Source organism: Astatotilapia calliptera, chromosome 4 (genome assembly GCF_964374335.1).
Source record: "Astatotilapia calliptera chromosome 4, fAstCal68.1, whole genome shotgun sequence".
Taxonomy (NCBI): Eukaryota; Metazoa; Chordata; class Actinopteri; order Cichliformes; family Cichlidae; genus Astatotilapia; species Astatotilapia calliptera.
In genome coordinates this window covers 21862512-21884030 of record NC_137425.1, presented here as the reverse complement: position 1 = coordinate 21884030, position 21519 = coordinate 21862512, and the positions used below count along the sequence as shown (strand labels likewise).

General features: G+C 42.5%; 1 protein-coding gene across 1 annotated transcript; it reads right to left on the bottom strand.

Moving 5' to 3' along the window:
- Positions 1 to 4120: 4120 nt before the first annotated feature.
- Positions 4121 to 21254, bottom strand: sphk1 (sphingosine kinase 1). Its single transcript, XM_026165444.2, has 5 exons — positions 20700 to 21254; positions 12518 to 12667; positions 8043 to 8137; positions 7484 to 7599; positions 4121 to 6524 (listed from the first exon to the last, which is right to left on the bottom strand). Exons 1-5 carry the CDS (start codon positions 21124 to 21126, stop codon positions 5624 to 5626), a joined length of 1689 nt encoding a protein of 562 aa, XP_026021229.1. The 5' UTR covers positions 21127 to 21254; the 3' UTR covers positions 4121 to 5623.
- Between the last annotated feature and the right edge of the window lie 265 nt (positions 21255 to 21519).

The following is a 21519-nucleotide window of genomic DNA, read 5'->3' as shown; positions in this document are numbered from 1 at the left end:
TTTAATTTTGCTTCCCCTGTGGCGTCTTGTTCATTTGTGTCAGCTGTGTTTCCCCAGGTGTTTCCACTTCCCTCATTACCCTTCTGCATATTTAAGTCCTCTGTCTTCGGCTGTGTCTCAATTCAGGGGCTGCATCCTTTGGAGGCTGCATTTGATGGCCGATTACATCACAGCGACGCAAAGAAGGCTGTCCCAATTCGAAGGCTGCTCCAAATGCGGCCAATACCAGTTTTCAACAATGGCAGCGGCTACTTAATTTTAATATTACTCTTATTACTCTTTGCAATACTTTATTATTTAAATTAGTATTTATAATATTTTTATAATAATATAAAAATACTTGTCGAACGCGGCAATGGCAGAGGAGCACGGCTAAAGAGTTTTAATATGACTCTTTCTCGCCTGAAAATAAACTTTTAAGATATTTTGAGGTGAGAATGTAGCTGTGTAAACTTCAAATATCTTCTCGATTTATCAAGACATCACATATTTGCAAAAGTGCTCTGCCGTTTTCGGAGACGTCTGTTACCCACCAGCTCGATCAGTGACTGAGAGGTCAAGGCTCACTAAAGCTGGCGAGAACAACGAATTCTCGGCACATCCTTTTCAGGCCCTGCGACAGACTGGCAACCTGTCCAGGGTGTACCCCGCCTCTCACCCTATGACAGCTGGGATAGGCTCCAGCGCCCCCCGCGACCCTGGAAAGGATAAGCGGACGCGAATGGATGGATGGATCGTTTTCAGGCCCGCGCGGTCGTTCACTACTCAGGTTAAACATGATATATAAGTCACTTTAAATGATGTGAGAAGTGTGAGATGGTAGAGAATTTACTCCAATCTCCTGTTATATTTTAGATAGCAAGGAGCAGACGGCTGAGTTTATTAAACTCCACCGAGACAGTGGTAACGCAAATCTGAAGGCTGGACTGTCCCATTTTACAGCCTCCCGGCCTTCTCTGTCTTTGGAGGACCCGGCCCAGATGTAGACACAAAGGCCGGGTCCTCTGAAGGATGCAGCTCCTGAATTGAGCCACAGCTTTCCTTTTTTCAGTGTTAGCGCGTCTGTTTTAAAGTATTTCATAATTCTGTTCAGGTCATGGTCATGTTCATGTTTTTCTCATCATAGTTTCTCACATGCTCCTGCTCTGTTCATGTGACTTTGTCACAGTTGTGATAGTCTAGGTTTTGCCAGTTTGGGTTCTAGTTTTAGTTTACACCCCTGTATGCTTTACCTTGTTTTGTGCTCATGTTTTTTCAGCCAAATAAATGGCTCGGCTTTCAAACTTCTGTTCCATCGCTCTCCTGTCTGCTTTTTGGGTCCACACCGGCTGCTCAGCCCTGACACCTTTTCAATGAATCAGAGAACAACACATAAAGCATTTTTTGTATATGAATGTGTTTATTGGTCTTTTTTTTTTTAAAGAAGTTCATAACAAAATAAAAGGAGATGATAAATGCCTGGTTGTCATCAGCCAGTTGAATAGACGTAATAACACCCTTATATGTCATTATTAAACATTTACAGTCAGTCAAAGCGCTTCACTTGCACTCTTTGTGATTGTATTGTAACCTGTGCAGATCAGAGCCTCAGTATAACACTGACATATGCGAAAAGAAATAAAAAATCTGTCTTTCATAAAGCTAAACTGTGATTTCACATGGTAAACAGTTTGTTTTCTCATGCACTTATTTATTTTTTCAGTGCACCACCTAACTGCTGTCTTGGCTTAAGACTAAGGCACTTTCTAGAGAAACGTCTTTCCTTTTACTTAATTTTACATAAAAAGCTCTTTAATTGGCACAATTTACAAAACTGTGCCACATGTATAGATATTTTTTTCATTTTTTATTTATAGACACAAATAGTATAACACATTCAAATGCACTAAACCATTGATGTTCTGCACTAAAAGCTTATTTAGCACTTTATAACATCACATAAAACAAATAACACATGTACCAGATGTTTTCTTGTGAGTGTATCACTCCAGCCATGACACGAATGCTTCCTTGGACCAGACCTGTCTTTACAAATGTCCTGACTTCTTGAATGGTGACACAATCTGTCCACAGAGAGACAAACACCTACTCAAATCTATCTGCGTAGTAGTTCCTGCTGCGAGTTTCTCTAGGACCATGTTTTGGCAGGATGACGCACTGACAGAAACACAAACTGACAATTTCCTAAGTACAGTGTACATGATACAGAAAGGATAACATATTCAGATTCTTACAGGAACAGAAAAAAAAAACATCATTGTTTTGTATAATATCAGTTCATAGTCTCACTTTTCATAAATCATTTGTAAAATGCTGTAACATTATTGACATAGAGAAAAAAAATGTTGCTGTTACATTCAAGCAGCCAACAGGGTACAACAAGTCAACAGTATAGTACCGTAGATTAACAGCAGTGTGCCAAAACCCTACACTGAGATGAGCTATTATTTGCAGCTGTGCTTCAATGGAAGTATCAAAAAGTTTCCCCAATATTTCATTACAATAAGCTGGATGTTCGGTTTTAATAACAACAAAGAATGCAATGTCTTCTGCAGCTGAGCTCTGCCTACGATAATCATCACTGCAAATCTAAAAAAGCAGGAAGCAGGTGGTAGTTTCAGTAGATTGCATTGAATAATGTAAGAAGAAACTATCACAGATAAAACCTTCACTCGATGTTCAGTGATGGTCCAGCAGAGGGAACCCTCACTCCAACTATCTGCAGCCATGACAAGGCATTTGCATAGGTCATCTCTACCCTTATGAGATGTACATTTAATAATGAACAGTGCAGGCGGGCGACAGCAATGTCAGGAGTGCACCCTCGAGAGCGTGACAATGCATTCAAAGCACCTGAATAGCATCGCTGAGGACACAGCAAGGGTAGAAGGTACAGCATGTCAGGTATGAGTTGGAACGCACGGAAAATCAAGTATTAGGAAAAAGATCGGCACTGCAGTGAAGATGGAAACCAAAAATATGCATATTGAGTCAGGTCAACTTCAAGTATATTGCAGTTCATTAAAGGACTGTAAAAGTATTATTAGGGAGAGAGGTTTGTCTCCTTTTCTGCAGTGTCCTATAATTCTCTGATATTATCTTCCTCACCCGCTATATTTTAAACTGCTATTTACTTATAGGATTTATCATAAAACAGATAACAGCAGCAATAAATTAATAATTCATTTGTTTTTGGGTTTTGTTTCAAATGTCTAGGTTGTTTTTAAAGATACATTTAACTTGTATTTAAACATTATTCAGTCGGATTTTGATGTCCTAAATAATCCATCTAAACTATATAAATAAATCAGCCATCCTCTGTGTTTATCACGTGATGTACACAGAGGATGGCTGGACTAAAGAATTGTTTTTACCCTCTTCATAAGCAATCATTAAAATACGATCCAATATAAACATCTCATGAGCTGATTTTGTTTTCTGGATTTGATGTGCGCAATTTCATACGATTTAGGAAATATAGAAGAGCTGTATGTTTTTATGAGGTATGGAGCATGTGCAGAGCACCTGAGTCCCTCGTGCAATTATTTATTTCATTTTTCCCAGTGTAATTACCACTGTGCAGCTTTCATCCAAACATATGAGGCACCATTTTGTCTGGTATCCAGCCTATGATATACTGCAGGGGTGGAGCCAAGTGGTGGCCAGGGGTGGCCTATTTGGGAACTATATGTGTCTACTATTACTGTGTCTATTACTGAACAGAGTGAACTAAAAAAAAATATGCTTTTTCTTTTTGAAGCATTTCTCAGCAGCTGTTGTTTCCTGGTGGTGCACTTCTGCATGTGTGTTATCAGAAAAATAAATGGAGACGTAAGTTTCTGGGCCACCCCAGTGTAACTAATAGTAGCAGTCTCAGCCAGTGTCCAGGTGGCCGGCTGCCATTGCCCAATAATTTTCATTACGACTCTAAGAAAGAAAAAGGGTCCATCACTCATGGAACCCCCAGAAGCAGCAGAAACTGGTGTGCGAATTCAGCTCATCACACCGACTGTATTTCACTGATGACAGTGATGTATTCATCAAAACCTTGAAGCAGCTGATCTTCAGAATTTTGATCTCTACCTGCCTGTCGACATTACATATTTTCACCTTCAGCATTACATGTGATTTTCTTTTTAGCAGATGCATCTGCATTTATCTTTTCTTTTGCTCTGTTAACACGATTATTTTTTATAATTTAAACTAGTGTGTGTGTGTGGAGAGGGCACGGATAATAATGCTAACATTTTGCACTTCTCCAGCACACTAATGCTCATCACAGCTGCGTTGACAGCCAGAGGAAAGGCCACACAGCTGAGCAGAGCTTTTGCCCACATTGATTGCACGCCTCTCAATATTCAATGCTGACAGACTCAAAATGAAATCCTACTTCCTCCATTTAAGTGTGTTTCAACCAGTCTAATATGTGTTTGAAGCCCACCTAAAAGCTTTCATATGAGTAAAAAAAAGAGAGGCTCTCTATTGAGCATGGTTTTACAGATGTAAAGCCTCATATTAAGGACACATTAGGTGCTGATGGCTCGTTAACAGAGGGAGGGAGAGAATGAGTACAATCTTAAGACGGCAAGAGGAGTAGGGATCATATGCACAGTGGCAGACCATGCACCTCCCCCTCGCTAAGTGCTGCAGAGATGTAAGGGTACGTGTGTATCTGTGTGTGTGTGTGTGTGCATAGGAGGAGGGGGAAGGGGGAAAGAAAGTGAGAGTGTGTATCTGCGTGCGAGCAGAGGCAGATCCATGGTGGTTGTAGATGGAACAGGAGGAGAGGAAAAGGAGCAGCCAGCAGTGGAGGTGTAACCTCAGGTGGCCGGGTTTCTGTCTACCTTGCCAGCACTTCATGCATTGTCAGCTGATGAATGCTTCCACGCTCAAGAAAATGGAGTGGGCATCATAGAGTGATAAAGCTTAATGTGACAAGATCTCGCTGTTGCTTTTTTTAACACACATTAATCAAAGATTAAAGCTCCGTTAATGCGAAATCCTTGGTAGATTTACATTTCCTCTTTAAGAAATCTCCTCTCTATGAAGCTGAGAGGGAGGCGATGCCCAGGAGTTAGATTATTGGTCTGGTGTGGTACACTGGGTACAAGCGGTGTGTTTGATTTTTTTTTTCCAGGAGTCTCCCAGGAAGGGGAAATGTGCTTCTCTTCACGTGTTCCATGCTTATGAGGTCTGACAGCAGAGAGCACAATGCACTCCTCCGCCAGCACCCGCTAAAGCTTCTCATGCACGATCTCACACACAAACATACATAAAGATTTCTCTCTCTTATGCACTCACACACACATACTCACACAGACACATAATCCCTCCGTATTTCCCTAAGCCTGGACCAGCCAGCAGCAAGACCAACCATCCATGGCTTTGACCCTGAATCAAACATTTGGAGAAAGAGGGGACGGAGATCCATAAAAATAGGACAAGTTGTTTCAGTAGAAAAATAGAGAAATTTACAGAGGCTGATAAAATGTCTTTGGCACTTCTGAAAAAACATAAAATAATTAAAAACAAAAAACCCAGCACAGATCAAGAAATTGACACTGAGTATAAAAGGCCAATCTAGAAAGCTCTACAGCCAGGAAAAGGTTGCGATGCTCCAAATTCATCCACGCATGAGTCTAGCTATTCCGGGGTGGATCTGAGCCTGCACCGGCCCGTACTCCACCACCTCTCCGTCAACGGTGATCATGCCTTGTGGAGTTATGGGCTCTAGTCGCAGAGCCTTCACCTTCTCATACACCAGGTGGGGGCAGCCACATGCCAAGTGGCCACCTTTCTCCATGGCAAGGAAGAGACGCAAAAGGGCAGGCCGGGAGATTCCTGCTGTCACGTAGAACAGATGGATCAGACCATCATCTGCCATTGCACCAGGGACTGTCCACAGGTCCTCAGCCAGGTGGGACTGGTAAATAGCCAGCACCAAGACAAAGTCTTCCTCCTTGACTACTGTCCATGTGTCTGGGACAGGTTGCTCCAGGTCAGGGAGCAGAGAGTCTACAGGGGCTCTTGTCTTGGTGTCACTCTCGATCTGAGGCCTCTTGGTGGTGATGGCGTTGTTGGAAGAGTTGGTTCTAGTGTTGTGGTTTGAGTTCGTGCCATGGCGAGAGCTCGGGTTTGGGGAAGTGTTGGGGATAAACTGACAAGGAAGTGAAGAACAGAGTGAGGGGTGCTGAGGTGTGGAGGGTGGGTGGTTTGTTGTGAAGCTCCCTTTTGAAAGTTTTGGTGCTTCCTTCACAGGAAGGTATGCTAATCTGCCCTGATACACTCGGAGTGAGGCCAGACGTACCAGGGTGCCCATAAGGAACCGGATAGCTCCGACGTGGCGGTACTTCTCGCTCTCAATATCGACATCTGCCACAAAGCCCCAGGCCAGAGAGAGGAACGAGAAGAGGCGCTGTTTAGAGGCTAGGTGGACAGACACCAGGTCCAGAGGGCCAACCAGGCCTTTGCACAGCATGAAACCACAGCTCAACAGAAGCTCCTCATTCCATGCTGGAGGTGACCTGAAAAGTTGTTTAAGAGATCATGAGGTAAGCCTCAATTTCACAACTACTACATGGGACTACAGTGGGGTGAAAAATTATTTGAACCCCTGTTAAATTTGTAAGTTTACTCACTGCCAAAGAAATGAAAAGTCTCTAACTTTTATGGTAGTTTCATTTTAAGAGACAGAATATCAACCACCATGTCCTCAGGCAAGGTTGATATTCTCTTTCTCTCCATTAAAAATAAACTAACATTAAAAACACAGAACCCCAAAAACTGGGGTGACAAATGTGTGAATGAGCTAAAGCACTACAAATGCTCACAAATAGACACATAATGAATTAAATAAACTCACTGCTGCACATAATGCTGATATTACTGTAGCAACAGCATGCTACTGAACAACATTTAACTACTGAACTGGCAGTTTGGTCTTGGAGGGTGTCATTGATCAAGTCTGATCTCAAAACTTCGGATCTTCAAAGTTTCAGTGCTACACCTACAGACCTTCAGATCTTGTTATAAGTCCATGAATCAGCAGGTCAGAGCTGCACTGAAGGCCCAACAGCTTGTTAGTCAGAGGCGGCCATAATGTTTTGACTCATTAGTGTATATTTCTGTTCGCCCCTTTGATGTTGTGCTAACAACCAACCAGCAGATGGAGATGACACCTTGAACATGTGCTGGGTCAACATGTTCCCCAGCTGCACTCTGGACTATAATCACTCATAATGTGCCAGTTTTTAAACCCATTACATCATTCCTTTGAGAGTTGGAGGAACCTGAAATGACCTTGCCGCACAGCAAAGCAGTTGAAAGTCTTGTTTCTCTCCTGAGGAAATGATGTGCCCAGTCAGCCTTTGGCATAATTACACAAGCATGAGATAAATTGTCTTTTTTTTCCAAAACTGAGGAAGGTTTATCTTTTGGACTGTTAGCCCATGCATTTAAATGACTCATTAATGGATCAACTCACTGTGAGTAGTGGTGGACGGATGCAGCCAGGGCATTGCCGGAGCCACCTGGTAGAATACCCAGAGGGATCTGAATGGCCTCTTGCCAGTCCTCTCGGTCCATAAGACCATTTATCACCTGAATAAGCAAGAAGAATAGAAGAGCAGAATCAGACTGTGGTTCTAAATAGAAAGTAGTGACTGTGGAAGACTGCAAGTTCTGATAAAAAGTGTTTCTCTCATAGTTACAGCTGTTCTGTGTTAAGTGTAGTGCTTCCAGGAAACATAAAGGTACCACGGTGGAAGATTTATAGAATCAGAGAATCAAAAGCAAAAAAGAAAAAAGAAAGAAAAACCTTGACATTACTTATATTCTACATCATAGCTTGAAAAACATCCACAGAAAAAATTAAGGCTTTTATTTATCTGGTGCCAGCTCTTTTGTCAAGATTGAGAACAAATTAAATTTTTATAGTCCTATTCTAAGAAGTTCCTGAGAATAGGGCAGGGTTGTAAGAGTTTGTATGATTTTCATCCGCAGCTGATTAGCACTTGTGTCCTTGCCAAGTAAAGTTAAAGCACCTCAAACAGCAGCCCATCTCCAGACATGATGACCAGTGCATCCCACTGCGACAGGTCCGCCTTTCTCACCAGCTCCCGAGCGTGGTTCTGATGCTCTGGAAGACACGAGAGGAGATCGAGAAGTAAAACACGAAGCAGAAAGTGCGGTGAAATGCAGGACGTAGCAAAGACATAAAAAAAAGGGCAAGGTCAGTGAAAGAAATATGCTCCCCTTTATCGCCAGCCTTTGGGGTAGGATCAGGGAGATTAGGCAGAAAAGAGATTCAATTTCCCCTTATCAGGGCAGACATATCACATTAGCCCATCCAGTGGCTATTCAACAGCTCCAAGGCAGCTTTAGCCAGCCTGCAAACATCTGTGACTGACAAATATCTGAATGTGTGTGTGTGTGTGTGTGTGTGTGTGTGTGTGTGTGTGTGTGTGTGTGTGTGTGTGTGTGTGTGTGCATGCATGAATGTTGGTTAATGCGCTGAGCTATTTGTTAAGCCTAGTTTTATTGGCAGCATCATTGAGTAGGTCCCTCTGCAGGGGGCTCATCCTGTCAGCATCAAATTCTACCGTCCCGCCAGCCGACACTCCGCAGTGAAGTCGTGCATGGTAAAAGAGGACGGCAGATATGAAATTAACAAACACTGATACGCTCACATCATGGTTGAAATACTGTTTTCTGATCTATTGATGGAAATAAAAACAGTGGCATCGTCTTTTCTTTTCACTTTGCTCAATTTTTACCTGTCTTCCCCACAACCCCCATGCCTGGAAAGTCTCTTGGGTCTCCCTTTCCCCAGCGGTGCTCCCCATGTTGCTGCTGTTTGTTTGCTGTTTGCTGGGGAGGCTCGAGGCACTGATGCAGTGCTGTGTTGACAGACTGAAGCAGAGGGAGTAACTGCACTGCACAGCTGACTCAGCAACTTGAGCCCGCCGAGGGAGTTGATGCTTTACTTCCTAGCCACTTCCTTATTCAAGAGGTCGCTGTCACGCATACAGCCTTAAACCTGACGGCAGAGGTGCCACAAAGTTTTCACCTGGCACGCTCGCTGTTGAGTTTTCCACCATCTGCACACGACTACCAAAGATTTTGCTCTGTTTAAAATCCTCAGTAAATTCCACTTTAAATACAGCTGTTCCCAAGTTGTGTCACCTTCGTGTGCCTCCTTCTGAGGTTAAGCTGGGTAAAGATTAAACTTGGTGCACTTCATACAGTATGTAAAAGGTACATGCTGACACAAGAGGTGCCTCCACTGGTACTTGTCCTTCCTCAGGCTAAGGCAGTGTGATACAGTCATCAAGGACCTGTCCCAGTAAATGGTTTATGCCAGTTAATCTGTATCAGACCAAAGAAGCCCTTTAGTGTTCCCTACCCCCACCTTATTTCTGTTTAACATTAGTTATTGTTGTTTGTCTGTTTACCTCCCCACCCAGCTGCCAGCCTTCCTTTGAATCCCAGAGGTCTGTATAATGAGTACACATCAGCAGCCTCTCTCAAATAAACAAACACAGAGCCTGTCCTGTTATTTTTTGAATTTGCTGTTGTGGTTCATCTCACATTGAGCTACACGCTACCAAGCTGATGCTAGAAGCAACAGCTGCTTCTGTTGATTCTGTCAAGCAGGGTTTGGCTGGAGGCAAGTGGTAACCTCCAGGACTGAATAAGAAGACAGTGCTTTTACAGTTGTGGTGAGAAGTTCACATACACTAATCATGGGCACGAATGTAATGATAATTTGGGGCTTTTAATGATTTCTTTGAACTGCTCTTTTTCCAGCGTGGAATGATTTTACAGCATATCCCAAAAGGTTCATTCTGTTCATCTGGACGTAGCGTTTTCAACGGGAGAAACATTTCGTCACTCATCCAAGTGACTTCTTCAGTCTCAGCTGACTGCAGGTTGCCCCAACCTTATAAACAGTACATTTGCACAATAACTGAAACCTACATACATCTTTGGCGAGTTTAAAAAGCATGAATTAGGAGCAAAAGTTGGAAGTTATTTAGGATTTTCTTGTATCTATACAGGGTCAAAAGTATGCATTCTTGCCCAGATGTATACATACATCCCCACTATTTGGTTAAATGTCCCTTAGCAAATTACACCTCTACCAAATGATTTGTTAACCAGCAACAAACGTCAGGCATAATTCTGGCAGGACATTTGACCACTCTTCTTGGTAGAACTGGTTGAGTTCATTTAAATTGGTTGGTTACCTGGCATGGACTTAGCTTTTGCATAGTTCACAAGCCTGAAGATGTTAGCCTCCTTTATCCATTCCAAAACCAGTTTGTGTGTTTGGGATCATTGTCTTGCTGGAACACCCAGCTGTGTCCAATTTTCACACATCTAGCTGCTGATCTGAGGTGAAGTTGAAGAATTTGGAGGTAGCCCTCCTTCTTCATGTTTCCATCCACGCTGTGAAATGTACTGGTACCACTGGCAGCAAATCAGCCCCAAAACCTGATGCTAAAATTACCACTGTTCTTAGCTTTGAAATCCTCGTCTTTATTTCTCCTAACACGCCTTTTGTTGTGGCCAAACAGCTTAATTTTTTGCCTCATCTGACCATAAAACTTTTCTCCTGAAGCCATTAGGCTTGTCCATGTAAACAGCTGCAGGTTTCATCGGAACTTGAACATGTCAACTTTGGAGCAGGGGCTTCTTTCTTAGTTGGCACTCTCTCAGTCCATGGCAATGTGGACAGTGACACTGGTGTTCCAGCAGTTCCCAGTTCATGGCAGGTTTAATCCTAGGTGGTTACTGGGTTGTTCCTATCCATTTGTTTGAAATGATGATCTTGGAATCTGCAGTTGTTTAGAAATGGCTCCAAGAGACCTTCCCAACTTTTTAAAATCTACAGTCTTCTTTCTTAGTTCTTCAATGAGTTCATTGGACTTTTCAGGGTTGTTCTGAGATATGATCAATCCAATTAGTGTTATCAAACACATAATTGTAGTCAATCACGATCGCTAATGAGAAGTTCACTTCTAGCGCAGGGGTGTCGAACTCCAGGCCTTGAGTGCCGGTGTCCTGCAGGTTTTGGATATCACCCTGGGTCAGCACACCTGAATCAGATGATTAGTTCATTACCAGGCCTCTGGAGAACTTCAAGACATGTTGAGGAGGTCATTTAGACATCAAATTAGCAGTGTCGATCAAGGACTCATCTAAAACCTGCAGGCCACTGGCACTCGAGTTGCCTACCCCTGTTCTAGAGGCTGGCACAAGTGGTAGATTCCCATTAAATTGGCCAATGTTATGACTGAAGTAAAGACAAGCTGATATAAAAAATATTTTTCTCTCTATAACTTTGTGTAAAGTGGTACCGGAGATGACTTCTTCTTTTCCTTAACCAAAATTTGATGAAGGCTTAAATTATGCATTATTAGGTACATGAAATATCGGTTCTGACACAGTTGTAGCCAGTAGCTCTCTGCTGAGCTTCAACTCAGTTAATTCAAGGCACTGAAATAGCAGTCCGTATAAACACTTACATACATATGAAAACGGAGAGTCTGTAGTAAGGAACAACATTATTGCCACTGGGAGCTTTCTGCTTTCCATTAGTACTTTGTTTGTAGACCAGGTACTACTGACCAATCACATTTGAACAGGCTTTCATTGCATGCGGGTGAACCGTGCATGTGGAAATCAAAGAATGAATGTAATTTATAAAATGCAGTCTTAACTGTAAATGCTGTATATGCTGATGATTTATTTGATCTTCAATGTAAAGGATTAATGGATGGAGTGGGTAGGATTGTACCACATATCCACTGGCTGCAATGAATTTTTTGTTGAGTCATCTATGCAACGTACAAACAAAATATATGAATGCAGGTTGCTGCCAAGGTTGCTAGCTTGGCTGGTAAACACATGATAGCGGCTTGAGGCTTTAGAACATGATTTTATAAACCAGTGGTTGACATAGGCTTATAAAGGCTTTATCAAACTTTGTATAGTTAAAGTTAAAGGCAGGAGGGTAAATGAGTCTATGTGCTTATATTTTATTCCATATGTTTGGGTATTAAAGCCTTTTTATATTTCTTTATCAGCTTATTGGTATCCCGAGGGAGGTCACTTTGAGCTTAAAGCCTCTGATGACAGCAACCAACGCAACACTGTTTGAATTCACAAAAAGCATAAGCAATTCATATGGAATATGGAGCAGCTTGAGAGAGATATTAAATGCGTATCACTGCACATGTGCCTGAGTGCCTGCTCATACTCGTGTTTGAACATGTGGTTTGTAAATTTGTGATCACACAGGCAATGCATAATTCCTGCAGAGATTAAAAGTTGTTTTAGAGTGCAGTTATGTCAACTTATGTGCGTGTGTGTGTAATTGGCAGGTTCTTTAAATGATCGTCCACGGTGGGGTTAAAGACTTCAATCTGATATTTTCATATGGAGGTGACCTTGAGAACATTGCCAGCCAACTGCACAGGGAAAACATATTTACGAGTGCGTGAAATCCACTGACCTGTGATGACAAGCGTGTAGGGAACAGAGGCCTCCGTGAGCATGCCCTGTATGTGGCCGGTGAAAAGCTGGAGAGCCTGTCCGCGCCCGCTTTGAGGATTCACCAGCATCATGATTCTGCAAGGCCGACGCACCTCCATATACGCCACACCTGAGAGAGGCAGAGGAAGGTGGATGTGAGTGAAGGCGAGGACAGAGATGAAGGAGTAGGATTTTTAAAGAATGTATAAGGGCAGCCTTTTCCCTCAGGGTCTCTTTGGCACAAAAAAAAGAAGGATGAGGCAGTAAAGGCACGGCCATTCAGGCTGACAACGCTTCATTTTAATGTGACATGCTACTTTCTTCAAAGAGAGAGGGCTTACAGATGCTTCTCATTCGAGATCTCACCATGTATTATTAGCAACTCGTGACATGTTGTCGTCCCCATGAGGGAAATCCTCCTGTTGCTTGTGTCTTTCAAGAGAAGACAGATTAATGGAATGAGAATATCCATTTTCCTGAGGTTTTTAGGGACTCTGCCTTTTTACTCAAGGGCACATGTGCACTGTGGATGCTAGCTGTCAAATACCAGTATCAGCATTGGTATACTTGGTCAGATTTGGCACATTGATGATGATTAAATCGTGACACAGTGCTCTCCCCTACATAAGCTGCCTTTACAAATTAAAAGTATCAGCACCTGTACTGGTATTGGCAACACTTGCCCTGTATTTACTTGGTAAAAAAAAAACTGCACACCACTGCTAATTGGTAAAAAAGAAAAGAAAAAAACAATATAGCTGTACCACTTCACGTCAAATGTGTACATTTAACCTTCACAAGATTGTGATTGGATCACTTCCAACCTTGTCCCGCCTCTAGTTCTGATTGAAAAAAGTCCCCGACAATAACTATAATTAAAAATTAAACGCTGCTTGCTTGGCAGCTCCATCTTCAACATCCTTTCCCCCAAAATAACCACTGTCAGAAGTAGAATAATGATGAAGTTATAGTAGATTGTCCACATGACAGTGCATCCTGTAGACAGACAATGATTCCCCACATTGCTCCTGATGCCAAAAATCAACTGCGAAATGTAAAGTAATGATCGTAGTAAGGGCTACTACAGGACTTTGCAATATCTTAACTACAACTTTTCATCATATTCTAATCTGAAAGTTCTGAGAGGGAACTAGACTTCTGCAAGCTTATTAAAGGAACAATATAAAGTTGCAGAAAAACTGAAAGTGAAATGTAGAGAAAGAGCGCAGGAGATGTGGTAGCGTAATGGGTTAAGTAAATGACATTCACCAGTGAGAGTGGGGTTTTAAATCCCAGGGCAGCTAATTATTTTTAGCCCATGCTCATTTGTTTGGGGGCTTAAAACAGAGAGCTGCGGGAGGAGAGCTGTCTAATTTTAAATCTGCAGTAGGCAGAAATCTGGAAAAGATTTCTGCCTACTGCAGATTTAATTGTAAAATACTTGTTGGTTGCAACTAAAAGGATTTGCAGCTTTTACAGAGTAGTTTCCCCCACTCGAGTTGGATTTTGCAGCAGACGCTCCTGACCTTTAGAGCACACACAGACTCGCCAGAGACCATATCAAATGAATCAGAAAGCACAAAAACATCATCCCATTTTGGGGCACGGAGAGCAGAACCGGTATTGATTTCTGCCATAAATACATGGCTGTAGATGATACTGCCTTCGGTATCGGGCAAGCAAAGTTTCTCAGAATCATAAAATGTGACAGATGTAAAAAAAAAAAAAAAAGATCCTCATCATTTAGTAATTTCAGCTGTCGTTTTTAACCTTAGAACTGACAGAGCAAATGCTTTTGCCGTCTTTGTTTTGACTCACTATCTGTTGGCTCTGGCTGAACTGTCAGGGTATTTGTCCTCTTGATAGTTTATAACCTCAATTTCCAGGTCTGTGACCTGTCTGTGCTACTGCCATCCTCTACTTTATATGGCCTGTGATGACAGGAAACAGTGACGGTACGAAAATATCTCAGAGAAAGAGGTGTGAACCCGCCAAAAAGAATAAGGTGAGAGGGCAAAAACACAGGTGCATGCCAAACTGTGCCTCCATTCAGTCACACAGGGTTAGCATTGTTGTTTACTTGAATCTGAGCACAATGTGGCATCCAGACACAAAGGTCCTATCTATACTTCCAGAATACAGTGGAAAATGGCTGCTGATAGTGAAAGGGCTTTCAAATTGGGTTTTTGCCCTCAAGTCTGCAGGGCTGAAAATCATCCCATTCAATACCTACAGACACCCTTGAAAAGGGTCAAACCCAACACAGGCATTCTTGTTTGTTAAAGCAAACACCTTTAGCATTTTTCACACTGGGATATATGACACATAAAGCAAAAGATGTGCTCATCCTGAACTATGCTTATTACACCTGTGAGTTTTTGTCAGTGATTCAAATAGAATAATGCAACAAAAGAAAGAAACAGTGTTCAGTCCCCCACCTAACTCATTCTAGCCTGTGTAGCTTTACTTTGAAACAAACCCACTGCCCATTGCTGCATTAATTTACAGCAGGGATTTTCTCAGATCTTCATGAATGTGTTCTAATTGAGAATCACTGCAAGCATTGAGATAACATAACCTAATGTAGCTAATAAAGAGCCAAGCTGGGGTTTTTTTAAGCTAAATGTTATCATCAGAACATTAATATGTCTGCAATAATAATGCCAAAGTGTTTAGCATCTACAATGATGCGTGCAAGGTGCAGAAATCTTGCAACATTTTGCGTTGAATTCATTTTAATGACATGTCAGAGGTATCATTAAGGAGGCAAAGACCAGGATTGAGGTGTAAAAAAACTTCAAGTACATCAGATAGCACAGCGTTTACAAAGACCCAAAAGTCAGATATGACTGGACAGTTCCAAAACATATGTAAAAACATGCCTGGTGACGAATTCTTGCATATGTGACAGTGATATGACAGAATTGCAATTTTGAGAGTCACAGGCTGCTAACGTGGCTGAAATGTGGTGGGCATGTTTAGGTAGACTGTGGTATTTTAAACAATTCTTAATTAGTACTAAGGTGCCCAAAGTGTGCCAAGAAAATATCCCCAACACCATCACACCACCAGCACCAGCCTGAACGGTTGATACAAGCCAGGATGGATCCATGCTTGCATGCCGATTACACCATATTCAGACACTACCATCTGAATACCGCAAATCAAAATCAAGACTCATCAGACCAGGCAAAAATTGTTCCAATCTTCTCTTTTCCAATTTTAGTGAGCCCATGCAAACTGTAGCCTCAGATTTCTCTCAGCTAATAATAGTGGCACCTGGTCTGGTCTTCTGTTTTGCTGTAGCCCTTCTGCTTGAAGGTTCAGTTCTGCATTCAGAGATGCTCTTGTGCATATTCTGGTTGTAAAAAATGCTAATTTGAGGCACGGGTGCCTCCCTCAGACCTCAAAGCAGTCTGACCATTCTCCTTCGACATCTGGCATCAACAAAATTTTCACCCAGAAAACTGCTGCTCCACTTTTTCAGACTATTTTCTGTAAACCCTGATGGCTGTGTAGGAAAAATCCCAGTAGATCAGCAGCAGCCCGTCTTACACCAACAACCATGCGACATTGAAAACCACGTATATTGTCTTTCTTCCCCATTCTGATGCTCAGTTTGAACTTCAGCAGGCCAACTTGACTATGTCCATATGCTGAGCTGCTGCCATGCAATTGGCTGATTAAATATTTGCATTAACAAGCAGTTTAACTGGTGTACCTAATGAAGTGGCTGCAAGTGTATATGAACTGGGTCTCTTACAAAACTGAGATTACGGTGGGAGAAAGAAATATGCACATGCAGCTTATCAGATTAAAATGAAAAAAATAGATTTTCTTTCTCTTTCTGTGTTTTGATGTTATCTCATTGAACCCATGTTGCACAGCAGCACTGATAAGCAGTATTATCAGCAGTAATGGTAACTAAAACTACTTGTCTCCTGTCTTGTAGAGTAGCTCATTAATTTTGTAAGCTACTTCTTTCCTTAAAAACTGCATATCAGTAATCCTGTGCTCTGCTGTTTTCATATTTTAGTAAGTACTGCTGGTGAAATTTATACTCTAATTTCAGAAGATTTGCATGGTATACGTTGGGAAATTGCCCATAAAATGAGGCTGATTTAAGTAGGCATACCCAGACAGTACATACAGGCCACATTGAAGAAGATTTCTGAAAACGACAACTTCCCAGACATTTCTACTTCCCTGACCTCTGTGTCACCTGTGCATATGACAGGGACTTATAGGGGTTATATGAATGTGAATGTGAAGTCTGTCTGGGATGTGAAGTCAGATACCTGCAGGCATCATCCTGCCACAAAATCTTCAGGGTGTGCATTTCACAGATACGAGTGGGTAAACACACACCGGCAGCGAGGTGACAGGCAGACGGGAAATGACAGTGTGTCAGAACTAACAAGTGTCGCGCTGACAGAGAGAATCTGCCACCTCATTTCCAAAAAGGTGTACGTCTATAAAGGAAAAAAAAAATCTAAATAAAGACAAAATGTGCTTCTAAGTTTCGCAAGCGGCAGCACAGGTGGGATTTGTTAAAACATGAAAACATTGAATGAAAACTCCTGGAACAGAAACAAATATGTGGGTTATTTACTGAGAGCATTCCTGTTCAGGAGCAGCACTAAATTCAGGCAGCAAAGAAGCATCTGCCAACACACACACACATACACACACTGCATTCCAAGGTTGGGCGAGTGTTTGCTGGAGAGGAGGAGAAGACATCCAGAGAGTACAAACACCAGTGCCCGCTGTGGCAGCGGCTGACAGCCCATCACAGCCATGTGTCACAGAGCAGAAGACAGAAGCTCCAGGGGGACCGAGATGCTGGCCGGGGTGAGAGGTCTTCTCGTGACGCATTTTTAGCTCTCGACTCCTTCAATGAGGAAGACATGACTGCTTCAGTGGAGGGCCCCATGGGAGATCACACAATGACAGGCGCACCTGACCCCAAAGCTTCTAGTAAACAGTTGCTTTTGAGGTAGCAGAGCACTAGAGGTGGGCGGATCAATCCAAATACTGATACTAGTGTGCTGGTATCGATATTGGAACAATACTAGTGCAACAGAGTCGATACGTCATTTCTAAGCTGACTGAATTGTGTTAAATAGTCTTGTTTTTTAAATTAAATAATATACCTACTTTGAAAAATACCTGAACCTTTTTCTGCTGACTGTCACGCCTATTTTATTTCTAGTCCATAGCACATTTAAACCACAGAGGCTGACCCAAAGTAAATTCAATATTAGGTCATTAGGTCAAATTAGGTCATTAAAATCAGTTCAGAATCTGCAAAGTGATGATGATCTTAAAAGTCATGACACACCTACATAAGCTGCCTTTATACGGTGAAAGTATTGTATCAGTATCAGCAGTCCCTGTATTTATTTGGTATAGGGTTGATACCAACATTTGCAGTATGGCACACCACTACTCGTAGCTCCTACCCTCTTCTCCTTCTCTTTTGCACTCTTCATCTTAAATAGCAGACACAGTGGGTGCCAGGATCACACTCACATCACCACTGGAGAAGCTTATTTGCAGATTTTAAAAAGTGCGGCCCCACTTTTTTCTGGAGTAACTCAAGACAAATCCTCATTGATGATGTACCGGTGTAGCAGGAAGGAAAGAAGGAAACATGTCATGTAAAAAAAAAAAGTGGAATTTACAATCTGCCTTCTATCAGATATCCGAAGAGCCAAAAAAGGATACGGCTAGTAGCCAAAAAAAAGCAGGCGCTTGTAAGATAAGTCAAATCAAGTAACTATCATCTCATTCTTTCGCATGCAATCTCCCAGCGGATCTTCTAAGCAGCAGGACTGTATCATAGTGTGTGCTCTTCATTATTTACAGCGCATTCATTCCAGTGAACCCACAGTGAGGATAAAAAACCCTGCGACGCTACCACTGTGATAGACATCAGAACAGTAGCTAAATTAGCAGAGTTCCAGCCTCACTGTAAATTACACCTTCATAGATTAGATTACACGTTTAAATCACTTTATATCTGAGTGTAAGTGTGTCACCGTGATAACTCCCTGCCTAAATACCAATCTTGTGCAGTGGTTGCACGTTTAATCCAACCTTTCCATCTGCAATCCCAGATGAGATGGCATGCAATTAACTCAGGGGGTAAATACACTATTGGGGATTAGTGAGTCACTCTGACTTCCCCTGCTTCCTCTGTGACAAGCAGCAATTCTGCAACATCATTAGTACAACATTATTCACTTAAAGCACATAATATATTCCGTTAAATGCTCTTTTATTAGCTCGACCGGACCTGGAACGCTAAAACAAGCTTAAGAATTAATGATATGATCACATCATCGCGTGAGATGCTGCGTTCAAAAGAAGAAGACAAGTGAAAGAAAGCTAGGAATAAAAGGCTACAAACTGTTAGAGGCCTGAGCCGGTTCATTAGTATGTCTGACTGAAATGCTCCCAGGCTGGAGCACTTTGATGCGGAGTCCAGTGAGCAACCAAGTTACCCTGAGCTTACCATCTGTCTGCCTGCCGCAAATAAACAGTTCAGAAGCAGAGGGAGGCTGGATGTTCCTCATCACACAGTAGAAGTGGGTGGAACGATCCAAATATGGAGAGTGTCGATACCAATGCTGGTATCAGTATTAGTTTGATACTAGTGTAATAGGATCGATATTTAGTTTCCATCCTCTAAATTGAGTATACAGCCCATTGAACTGAACAGGGGAATAAAAACTTTTTTTCTGTTGACTGCCAAGTCAGTTTTATTTATAGCCTAAAGAACATTTAACCAACAAAAGCTGACCAAAAGTGCTTTAAAGACAGTCACATATACATCTTAGGTTTAAAAAAAAAAAAACAGTTTCAAAATACATGAAAAGCTAAAAGGTGTATTGTATTGTCTTAACTCACAATAATGGGGGGTAAAAATCATAAATGTTTTCAGAATTTGCAAATTGATGATGATTCATCTCATGAATCATGACACACTGCTCTGCCCAACACAAACGGCCTTTATGGGTCAAAAATATTGGTATCAGTATTGTATGATAATACCAGGCCTGTATTTATATTGGTATCAGATCGATGTCACAATTTGCAGTATCACAGCGTCCAGTCTGTGTGTGTGTGTGTGTGTGTGTGTGTGTGTGTGTGTGTGTGTGTGTGTGTGTGTGTGCTGTGTACACCTGGAGGCTGCTATTGCAGGAGGGCAACCTCATTACATATCCTAACACTTCAACATTCCAAATTAGTCACCGCTCACTCAAATATCCGCTTCTTCTTTTCATATTTCTGGTGTGAAGAGATATTGCCGGACCGACAAAGAGGATTCAGAATCGGGTTTTGAGACCAAAACTGTTCTGCCCTGCATCCTCAGCAAGTATCACCAATCAGTTCCCAAATGAGTGATAGTGATAATTAGGCGCATAAACTCTTCTCATACAGTATTCACGTTAATTATCCTGTTGTTGTATACCAGATTGGAGCACAGAGGAGATAATGAGATCGGAAGACAAAAGGAACTTGAGGACAGTCTGCATTTTAAACAGAGCGAGACATGACGAGGCCTAATTAGACGAGGCTGCTGCAAAGCTGGGTGAAAAACAGACGCTGTTTTGATGTGATTTTTTTCCTCCACCCATCAACAATAAACTCTCAGTGGGAATTTACTGAGCGCGAATATGGAAGGATGAACAGCAGCTACAGCCTCTGCTGACAGAAGATCAGTTGAAAATCCAACTACTTAAGTGATCATTTTTATGCGTGTGTGTTTTTCAAAAGAAGCTTCATATCCAACAAAAATCACCACCATGGGCTACATGCATGAATGGGACAGCAGTTAACTGCTAACCGTTCACAGCAGGTAGAACAGGTTACAGTAGCAAGTGGAATGTGTTTCCTCTATGCCAAACCTGTTTGTTTGTTTTTTCTTTTTCCGGGGACTTGGAGATCTCTGCTTTGGATATCTGTGCACGAGGCTCTTTCTGAGAGCCAGAAAGGCCTTCTCACACCCCTGACCTCACTGAATACTTTAACATCTGCACATAAAATTTGTCAGCGTTCGCCTTTTTTTTTTTTTTGCTACATATAGTTTATTTATTTATTTTACAATATAAAGTTGAATCTCAGGCTTCACACGTGTGACCCGTGCGTTTACTCACCGTCTCTCCGGGGCGCCTGGCGCGCCGAAGCATCTCTGATGGCATGAGCCCACCTCTCAGCCTCCTGGAGGTTGGCGAGCGGGTCCTGGACCAGTGCGACCCGAAAGCACTGCTCCACTCTGTGCCGGGTCACTCCGGCGCTCATCCAGCGCCTCTTGAACGGGTAGAAATAGGCTGTAAAGTAAGCGCCGACGTCCGCGCTGTCCGGCCCTCTGTACGCCCGACAGCCGACACAGTCGGTCAAGTTAAAAACCACCTTAGTCCGGCCGGGTGAAGAGGAGATTCTTTGAATGGTCAGGGCGCTCTCCGTCAAGCTCACCGAGTAGCGGACCCTGTCGTTGAGCATGTCGGTGAACTCCCCGTACAGCACGCCCACGAACCCATTCCGCTGGCGGGATGGGTCCGGATCACAGGCGTCTTTCTCCATCCCGGACGGAGAGTGCGACGCGTCCCGGAGGCCGGTGAGCGGATGGCGGTGCGGTGCACACTCTGATTCTACCAGCCTGCTGTGGGACCCTTTAAGCGTAATAACAGCAGCTTGCTTAGTTCAGAGTCTCTCCCTAGTGACTGGGAAGGGGAATGGCAGTGATGGAGCTGGAGGAGAGCGCAGAACGAACCGTCCCAACCGCGTCTCCTTCTCACACTTTATGAAACACTTTGCACCTTATCTGTGCAGCAGATTTTATCTAGTGACACCAAGTCTTACACAATATTTTAAAACTAGTAGGTCCATTTTAAGACACTAACTGCGTGTCATTTGACTCACAAACTCCAGACTAAAATTCAACAGGCGATGTCTCCTATTTTGTTTTATTTTATT

What these genes read in the sequence shown, in the direction of transcription:
- sphk1 (XM_026165444.2), bottom strand. Translation starts at nt 21,126, where the DNA reads ATGGAGAAAGACGCCTGTGATCCGGACCCATCCCGCCAGCGGAATGGG. An exon ending in CTACACGCTTGTCATCACAG is followed by an intron (nt 8,138 to 12,517) that starts GTCAGTGGATTT and finishes CGTGTCTTCCAG; the next exon opens with AGCATCAGAACCACGCTCGG. An exon ending in TCCGTCCACCACTACTCACA is followed by an intron (nt 6,525 to 7,483) that starts GTGAGTTGATCC and finishes ACAACTTTTCAG; the next exon opens with GTCACCTCCAGCATGGAATG.